The 9,610-nt window shown below is 54.2% G+C and overlaps 1 protein-coding gene across 2 annotated transcripts in view; it reads left to right on the top strand.

Annotated features, from left to right (window-relative positions):
• Positions 1–2,109: 2,109 nt before the first annotated feature.
• CNTN2 (contactin 2 (axonal)) overlaps positions 2,110–9,610 on the top strand; it is a 14,865-nt gene continuing 7,364 nt past the window's right edge. The window contains exons 1-8 of one of the 2 annotated variants that reach the window (XM_010181382.1): positions 2,110–2,172; positions 6,312–6,456; positions 6,669–6,844; positions 7,164–7,259; positions 7,446–7,655; positions 8,238–8,337; positions 8,629–8,804; positions 9,542–9,607. In XM_010181382.1, the coding sequence (XP_010179684.1) occupies positions 2,118–2,172; positions 6,312–6,456; positions 6,669–6,844; positions 7,164–7,259; positions 7,446–7,655; positions 8,238–8,337; positions 8,629–8,804; positions 9,542–9,607 (1,024 nt within the window). In that variant the 5' untranslated portion in view covers positions 2,110–2,117. Of the gene's footprint in view, positions 2,173–6,311; positions 6,457–6,668; positions 6,845–7,163; positions 7,260–7,445; positions 7,656–8,237; positions 8,338–8,628; positions 8,805–9,541; positions 9,609–9,610 lie in introns of both variants that reach the window. The other variant, XM_010181383.1, reaches the window with a different exon arrangement.

The following is a 9,610-nucleotide window of genomic DNA, read 5'->3' as shown; positions in this document are numbered from 1 at the left end:
TTGTTTTACAAGCGAGAGGAAAAATGAATAAAAGAGAGCAAAGCTGCAGCAGGGCAGCGCCTTGGCGGGCAGCTCCCGGGGTGCAGGAGAGGACTCAGGCTCCGAAAACGGGGTTGGCAGCGATGGAGCGAGACTCCAACTTTAATTTGCTGCCGCTGGGTGTAGGAACAGCTTCAACGCTCGCTGCCTTCCCCAAACCCTGGGCATTGCAACGCGCCGGTGAGGAAACCAAACTGCAGAGACTTGGAAAAGTCAACTCATTAATTAGTGCAGCGCTGCCTGCAAAACAGAGCGGGCTAAAAGCTGCTCCTTGTCCCAAAGTGCTTACGCGGCGCGCACAAGGCACATGAGAGGGACGCGGGCAGCGAGCGAAGGCCCGGGAACAATGCGGCAGTGTCTGCCGAAAGGCCGTGGGCCCGGGACGCCGTTTGGGCCGTGATCCTTGTTGATATCAAGTGATTTCATGTGACTCACTCACTTCGGGGCTGCGGGAACAAACCGCGGGCAGCGGCTTTCGTGTAAACACGTCTCGCACCCGCGTCCTCAAATTGCCTGTCTGTAACACGGCTCGAACACCTCCTGCCGGGCGCTGCCACTGCCCCATGGCAGGGGGGCCCCTTCTCCAGCACCGTTAACCACCAGCCTAATTTAGGGGCCTGTCATATAACAAATATTTAAGGAGGGCAGGAGCGGGCTGAGGGCAGGGTCTGCTCCCATTGCTGGACCTGCCAGCTGGGATCCAGCCCTTGGAGCCAGGCGAGATAAAAAGTGATGAGGATTTGGGGTGGAGTCTCCTCCCTTTCAAATGCTGGTGGCAAAACGGTCTCTTTTGGGTGAGGACATAGAGGCCGGGTGGTTCTTCCACGCAAAGCAAACACCGGCTATCGCTGCTTGCTCAGGGCCGCTATTAATGAGCAGGGCTATGGGGTTTTTTTTAAAGCAGCAAAGCAGAGGGGGCTGCATCCCGTGGGGTGGAGGGTGGAGGAGCCCAGCAGCAGCGCTGCCTGCTCGGGCGCAGATGGGCAGGGAGAGGAGTGAAGCGGCACCAGCTGGAGCAGGGGACGAGCAGAGAGAGAAGCAGCTCCCGCTCTTGGCAGCCGCTCACCGGGGCGTGCGTTTGGGAGAGCAGCGGGGAGCACCGGGCTCTGCCGGGCTGCGATGCCTTATTTCAAATGCATTTGTTAACAAATAGTGGGGAGGGAACCCCAAAACCCAGCCCAGCATCCCCATCAGAGTCACAAGGAAAGAGGTGCGGAGGCCAAAGCTGGTCCTGTCGTTAGGTTTAGCCAGGAGAGCAGAGGGAGCAGGGTCTGCACAACCAGCTCTGGGCTTTGTTTGGGTTCTTTAATTTTGGAAAGATCCTGGAAGACAGGAGGAGGGCACTGGGAAGCACTGCTCCACCTACTGATGTCTCCCAGCATCAGGAAGTGCCTTGGTGCACCTATATCTCTTGATTAACCATTCCAATGCATTAAATTTAGAAGGAAAGCAGGAAGTGACCCAGCAGGCTCCGGCACAGCCCCACAGAGACCTCCCCATGCAGCCAACGCTTTCCACGCCACCCTGCAAGCAAAGGCTCAGGGCAAGGATGCTCTGGAGCTGGGTGCTCTGCATTGGGGTGCTCTGCATTGGGGTGCAGCACACGGTAACGAGCTGGGTCTCCAGAACAAGATGCTCGGGGCTGGTACAACACCCAAAGTCAGTCACTCCCTGCCTGAGGAGTTTCAATTAAAGATGCCTTTTTCACAAAATAACAAGAACAAATTCTTTCTTCCTCCTTACCAATATCCTGTGTGCTCCCGGCTTTGTGCTTTTTTCTAATAAAAAGCAAAGAGAGGAAGAATAGGAGATATTAAGGGAGGAGGAACAACAATTTCCCGACCAGATGTGCCATATCAGAAAGAAAAAGGGCTCCTTCAAGCCCCTGCGTGTCCCTCATGGGCAGCTGGACCAGTGACTCTCACCCGGGCCCGTGGCCAGCGGGGATGCGCAGCTGGGGGCCAAGCCCCGAGCCATGGAAAGGCTGTGGGTAACTCCCCCATCTCTGTCTCTCGCAGGGCCGCTGTCCCCGGGCACACACAGAGGCTCGGCCGCCGAGGCCGTGACCCGGGCGCAGGATGGGAGGCGCCGCTGGATTTGTCCGCACATCCCTGGCTGTCGTCGCCTTGCTGGGTAAGAGCAGCCCCTGTCCGTGGGTCCCTGTCTGCTCAGGGCTTTTGCGGCTCCAGCGATGCTGAAGCCAAATTTTCCCTGGTGGTTTACGCAGCCAAGGGATGCGTCTGTGCCGTGTCCAGCCTCTCTTTGTACCGCTCAAGGGAGAGGACAGGAATGGTTGACGCACAAGTCTCCCCCTTTCTAAATTCAAATTTAGGTGAAATGCAGGCTCTGCAGTAAACCCATAGCAGGAGCAGGGCCCCTCTGCAGCCCAGGCTCCTCCTGGCCTCGGCGCAAGCAGGAATTTCTACCATTACCCCATGGACTGGGTGAGCTTTAGGGTCCCTTCCAACCCAAACCCTTCATGATTTCTATGAATTCCCTCCTGCCAGCAGGACTTGCTCAAGGCAAAGCTGCTTCGCCTCCCAGTTTTTCTAGGGATGCCTTTTTGGCCATACCCTGACTGCAAAGATTCCCCCGTTCATCGGGGACCGTTTCTGGATCTCGGGGAGTCTCAGGCTGCACTCCAAAGGTCCCTTTTCACCAGGGAGACATTGCATTTCAGACAACTGAGAATTGGATAATGTCTTCAAGCTAATTCATCATCCCAGGCAGAGCCCGCTCGCCTGTCCTTATAAATATCTAATTACCTTTTAATGTCCTCTGGATCCCCAAGGAGGCAGAGGGAGGGGTGGCTGCCCTAGATTGGGAGGCAATTAGCCTGTTTGGAAATTGGTCTGACCCAAATCTGGTAGAGGCAGCAAGATGGAGCTGGGCTCTCCCATTAACCAGCTGAGTTCCCACAACTTGCGCCCCGTCCAAGCTGAGCCCTCAAGAAATGACTCAACCGTGAGGCCTGCGAGGGTTATTTTTCTCTTGACCTTTTTGGCTGGTAATGTAATGGATCTCAGGAGCCAGCTGAGACGGAGAGAAATCCTCACCGGGAACAGGAGCGAGGGACCAGGGACAAAATGATGCCAGGTATAGATGAGGCTCAAGGAAACCCTCCAGGGGACCCAAAACCTCCCGGTCTGGGCTGGCAGCTACTGCGTTGGCAATGTCACCCCTCCCTCGGCCGCATCACCTGAAGGACGGCTTCCCTGCAAAACACAAAGGTTTATAAAGTGCAGAGAGAAGAGTCGTAATGAACAAGGCTGTCAGCAAAGCCTGGAAGTCACTGTGGCCTTCCTTCATTCCCTAACAGCCGCGGAAAACGGTGAAGTCTGAGGGTAGCCAAAGCGCTGCCCCTTTGTTCCTCAGAAAGCCTCTCATTAAAAATAACTCTCTGCTCCTCAGAGAGCTGCTCTTTAAAAATAACCGCTTCGATTTCGTGCACATGCATGCGTTCAGATTTCCTATCAAACCAATTAATTGCCCGTTTCCCCCGTGTGCCAAGGCTTCAGGCTGTGGTCAGTGCTCGGTAAAAGGACAGCGGCTGCTGCTGGCCTCGTAAACCGAACACATCTTGGAAAAGCTTCAGCTGAGACACTGATCATGAGCTCAGCACTGAGGGGAAGCTCTCAGCCTCCCGGACACCTGGGCTTTTCGGGGCTGACTTGCAGCATTTTCCAAATACCAATAAGAACAATAACGCCAAAGCCAGAAATGGGCCGGCGCGGCTGCACGAAGGGGGCACTGGCAGCCACCTCCCTGCTCACTGCGGAGACAAGGCTTGAGTTTTGTCTATTCCAGCAATATCTGGTGTAAAGTTTGGGGGATTTTTTTATACTCACAGAGACAGCCATGTCCTTGGCAGTGCATTTCATGATCCAGTATTTATCTTTCCCAAACAGCAGCACAAGTCGCTCCTGGAGCGCTGTCTGGAACCTTCAAGCATTTCTGCAGCTGGTTTTCCACAGCTTAATTTCCAGATTATGCTCCATTTTCACCTATTCATATTTATTTTACTGTTCATATTTACTTTTTCTAATAATGAATGTTGTTCTAGTCAGGTGTAGCAGCACATTTAGCGTAATTTCTGCTCACCTAGCTGGATTTTATCACAGACAGTAGGGCTGCACGAGGCATGCCCAATTCTGACCATATCCTCAACTTGTATCTGTTTAGTTACGACTTTAATCTAATTGTTTTGCTTAATCAGTGAGATCCAGGCATTCAGCCCCAACACCAACCAGACACCTTGGAGCTGTAGATAAAAACCCGCCCGAACTCCTGGCACTGATTACACTGGAGGAAATCAATGCCTGACGGTTGCAGTCCGTAACCTTGGCAGGGAGCAGGGGACAGCAGCGGAGAGCAACGGGGTGCAGGCTCTGGGTGGAATCAGAAGGGCTGATTAGCGTAATTTGGCTTGATTGGGAAGGAGCATCCCCTGAGAAAAGGCGTGCATGAGAGTGTTAATAATATAGATTTTATTTGTTAAATAAATAGAAATTATTTACCATATGCTACCTATTAATCTCAAAATGCAAAGCTGTTAAACCGTAACCTATTCACTACCATCTACCAGAACGCAATTAATACACTAGTTTCTTATTAATAATCCATTAATTCGTTATTACTATTTTACCCTCTGGTCAGCAGAGCTATTTCCAGCTGAGACTCGCTCAGCGCAGCCGTTGCTGACCCAACCGAGAGCAGATTTCCAAGCCGCTCCTTTGTGAATTTAACCATTCCAGAAGGAAAACGGCACCGACACCGATTTAGAGGGAATATAACCCTCCAGAAACACTGCTCTCCTCTTGCTCCACAGTATGAGGCACAGGGTGCAGCCCCTCTCCTGCGCAACACCCGGGACCACCAGCTCCCTCCCGCACACCCGCTGCTGAGGGCCTGGGTAATTGTCCACTGCTGGGACACGAGGAGCAGCTGCTCTGCACCCACGGAGCCAATTAGCGCAGCCCCAATCCCGTCTGCCCCTCATCTCCTGCAAGAGCAGCCGGGGCATGAGGCGAACCCCGGGAGCTACAGGTACAGGGCTGCTCCCCCCGGCGCCCGGCAGAGCCGAGCTGCCCGATCCCCGCTGGAAGTTACTCTTGCATTAAACATCACACTTACCGGAGTCACCGAATTTAACCAGGGACCACGCTGCGGACTGCGGGGAAGGAAACAGATTGCTGGTTGGCATGGCAGTTTTAAGACGGTTATTAATTCAATTACAAAGCGTGGAAGGATCCTGGGGTTAGTGAAGCATCTCTGAGCTTATCTCTGTGGAAGCAGAGGGGACGGCACTGGGAGGACACTGCCTTGAGGTGCTCGGTCCCTGTAAAGGGACAGGGGTTTCTCAGGGTGCTGGGGAGAGGACAGAGCTGCTGGAGGTCATTATCCCACAGTTAAGAGCTTTCCAGGCAGCTTCTGCTTTGTTCTTACTTATTTGCACTGCCATTTCCATAAAGCCTGGGTGGAAGGGGTCTGTCAGCATCTGCCACTGATCTGAGACACAGAGCCGCTCACTGCGGACAGCTGGTGCTCTCCAGTGACACCACCACACCAAAACATGGCCCAGACAGAGCGGAGGAGAAGGCAGGGAGGGTCTCATGTCTCATGCCTATGCCCGAGCCATGCTCATCACAGCAAGATCAGAGTCAAACCCCTGCCTGAACACCGCAGAGGAAGCTCCAAGCCCCATTAGTTGAATACCAGACCTGACACCTGTAGCACTGGCAGCAAGCAGCAGGTTTGGGCTATCAGGAGCTGATGATGGTGCAGATACAGGGATGGAGGGGATCTGCAGGCGTTTGCAGCGAGGCGGTGGCAGAGCTGTGAAGATCCAGGTTCTCCTCCCTCCTCCCTTGTCCTGGAAAGGGCTGAGGAGGAACCGACCTGGAGTGTGTACAGAGGAGGAACCAGCCCGTCCTCACTGCCAGGGACAAGGAGGGCACCCGGGGGTCTCCGGCTCCAGTCTTGTCTGTGCGTGGCTCATAGGGGTCAGTGCTCCTCCATCCACACGTCTTGAGCGTGTCTGCTCCCTCTGGCACAGCACAGAGCGTGTGAGATGCTCAGCGGGAAGCACACGCTGCCTGCCCAGAGCCACGGCTGGGGCTGGGCTGTGGTGACAGATGGGCTGGGGCTTTCACATCGCTCCTTCTCTCGTCGGAGATGCAGCTCTGACGCTGCCAGGAACACCCTGCAAAACTCAAAAGGAGAATTTTTACCAGAAGCTAAATTCAGCTGAGCAGGTTTCCCCTCTCTTGCAGCGTGGTGCCAAGCGCAGAGCAGCACGAGGAGCTACGGGCCGGTGTTTGAGGAGCAGCCCGCGCACACCCTCTTCCCCGAAGGCTCAGCGGAAGAGAAGGTCACGCTGGCTTGCCGAGCAAGAGCCAGCCCTCCCGCGACCTACAGGTGAGGGCTGGGACACAACCACCACCAACTTTGCTTTCCGTTCTCCACTTCTGTATAAAACAAATCGCTAACAGGAGAATCAGCCTCCTCATCTACAGGTGATGTGCAATCCCACCCAGCTCACAGACCAGACCTCAGTCCAACTCAAATCCTTACGAGGCACCACACAACATGCGATTGCAGTGAATATTCACCCCTCTCGCTCTTTGCAGGTGGAAGATGAATGGCACAGAGATAAAGGTGGAGCCGGATTCCCGTTACAGGCTGGTTGCAGGTGACTTAGTGATAAGCAACCCCGTGAAAGCCAAGGATGCCGGCTCCTACCAATGCGTGGCATCGAACTCCAGGGGCACGGTGGTCAGCAGGGAAGCCTCCCTCCGCTTTGGCTGTAAGTTTGTCTCCACAAGGTAAATGAAACGCAGCCGCAGTTACGCTGGGGGTAAACCGAGCCCCCCTGCTCGCACAAATAAAGGTTGGAGAGGAGCTCCATGGTGCATGGTACCCAACAGCATCACCTGGAGAAATCCCCTGGCACTTCCCATTTGCACAGAGGTTGTACAAATATGATGCGCTATGGAGAAAGTTGGTAATGTTTTTGGATGTCTCTTTGTACAACTGTTGAAAAGACCGGCCTGTGAGGGGGATACAACATGCAGTAACGCGGCTGTCTTCTTCATCCACGGACAGGGCTCACTCTGTGTATTCAGTTTTGCAGGAATTCTCCGCAGAAGAGCGAGACCCCGTGAAGATTACAGAAGGCTGGGGGGTGATGTTCGCCTGCAGCCCCCCTCCCCATTACCCAGGTAAGGGTTTGCATCTCAGCATTGCCGCCAGCAGGGGTGAGCTGGTGCCTGGGGGAGAGGTGCAACAGAGCAAGGGATTCCCAGGCACCTGAATTGCTCCTTTGCTTTTCCTTGGGAATTTTTGGGAAGCAAATTCAGCTTTAATTCAGGCTCGTGCAGTTTGGTCCTTTTGTCTTTTCCCCATAGGCTTGTCCTACCGATGGCTCCTGAACGAGTTTCCCAACTTCATCCCAGCCGATGGGAGGCGTTTCGTGTCTCAGACCACGGGAAACCTTTACATCGCCAAGACGGAGGCTTCCGACCTGGGCAACTACTCCTGCTTTGCCACCAGCCACATCGACTTCATCACCAAGAGCGTTTTCAGCAAGTTCTCCCGCCTCAGCCTCGCCGCAGAGGGTCAGTGCTGGGGATTATCATAGGGGAACTGGGCAAAACGCAGAGTTAACAAGCACTCAGGCTCCGCAGGACTCCAGCAGTGCACAAATCACCCTCCAGCCTCTCAGGGGAGCTTAAGAGCTTACAAAAACATTAATTGGCTGCGACCTGGGGGAAGTAGCCATCTCTCCAGGCTCTGCTGCTTGTGCAGCTGCAAACCCACACCCACAGGGTTTCTCTGCTTGTTTGTAAGGGAGAAATGGCAGAAGGTGCAGCCTGTGCAGGCTCGCACGTCCCTGAAACCGCTCTGCTTTTGGTGACCTTGCAGAGGCACAGCTAAAGACACTTCTTTAGGGAGTTAAGCAGGTAGGAAATGAAGGAGAATCACTCCTGAGATGTTGCAAAGGGGTTTTCAGAGACTTTAGTAAGAGCTGTTTTAAGAGGAAAACGAAACTTAGTCACTGCCACCCGTAAATTACCCAAGCGCAGGAAGGTTTTGCAAAGCAGCGTAACCTCGCGGGTACCTCTGCGCTTTACGTCCTCACGTGTGCCAGCTTAAAGCCACCCAGAACTCCTCCACAGTGCTTTCCTTTCCTTCCACAGATGCCAGGCAGTATGCACCCAGCATAAAAGCCAGGTTTCCCGCAGACACCTACGCTCTGGCTGGGCAGATGGTGACTTTGGAGTGCTTTGCCTTTGGAAAGTGAGTGCAGCCTCTGCGTCGCTCGGGACCGGGAGGGCATCGCCGAACCCACAGCTTTCCCAGCCCCTCTCTTCAAGGGGTCTGCTGTGGAGCAGAGATGGGGGGCAACAGGAGGGGGGGACTGGTTAAAGCCATCTGTCCTGATGGCCAAGGCCCAGCTGGGATGGGACCTGCGTGGCTGAGCAGGGACTGAGTTACGTACTCAGCACATGCATACTCCGCACACACACACGTTGTAATGCAGCATGGGGTACCCGAGTGCTGGCCGTCACCAGATTTACTTTCACGCAGCCCCGTTCCTCGGATCAAGTGGAGGAAGCTGGACGGCTCGCAGTCCTCCAAGTGGATCGGCAGCGAGCCCCTCCTGCAGATCCAGGACGTGGGCTTTGAGGATGAGGGCACTTACGAGTGTGAGGCTGAGAACACCAAAGGGAGGGACACCCACCAGGGCCGCATCATCATTCAAGGTAACGCACTGAAACACGGGCAGTGCTGGAGCACAGCAAGATGCCCCAGGATGGACTGAGCCTCTGGGGGTGAAACCACCACCCTTGATCCTGCCTCATGTCAGCCCCAGTTAAACCCATTGTAAAGCCCTAGCAAAGACCTGTAGAGATCACTGATTTAGGCTATAGCATGCAAAGAGGCACCTCCTAACTTGCTCTAAAATAATTCCAGCAAAAACGAGGTAACCAGGGAAGGAAGCATAGCGGTAAAAATCTAACTGGCCTCTCTCCAAGCCTGGACTACTTCCACCAGGGTTAATGCTTACAGCTATTAATCAGATCTAGTCAAGTCACTAAACTTAACCTGGTTGTCTTAGTCTGAATCCAGTCTTTTCTGAAGTTCAGGAACGACTGCGTTTACTCTTAACAAGAGAAATCACAATATTCTTGTGATCTCAGATCCAGATTCTGTCATAATTTTGTGCAGTCTGCATGCACGGCTGCAGCCAGACCCATAGACCCAGCCAGACCCACACACCCAGCCAGACCCATAGACTCAGCCAGACCCACAGACCCAGCCAGACACAGCCTTGCACGGCCGCACAAAAGGCGAAGGCTGTTAAAACGGTGAAACACGCTGTGATAACTACATCTGCCAGCAGAGATGACACAATGAGCGCCCTTCTGCCCGCCTGGCACGATGAGCCGCTCATCTGATCTCCTTGGCTCTCTCTGCCACCCCTCTTGCTCCTTTGCAGCTCAGCCCGAGTGGCTGAAGGTGATCACGGACACGGAAGCCGACATCGGGTCCGACCTGCGCTGGAGCT

Source organism: Mesitornis unicolor, unplaced genomic scaffold, assembly GCF_000695765.1.
Source record: "Mesitornis unicolor isolate BGI_N332 unplaced genomic scaffold, ASM69576v1 scaffold13533, whole genome shotgun sequence".
Lineage (NCBI taxonomy): Eukaryota > Metazoa > Chordata > Aves > Mesitornithiformes > Mesitornithidae > Mesitornis > Mesitornis unicolor.
Note: the sequence above shows the minus strand (reverse complement) of the source record. Positions and strands in the feature narration are given on the sequence as shown.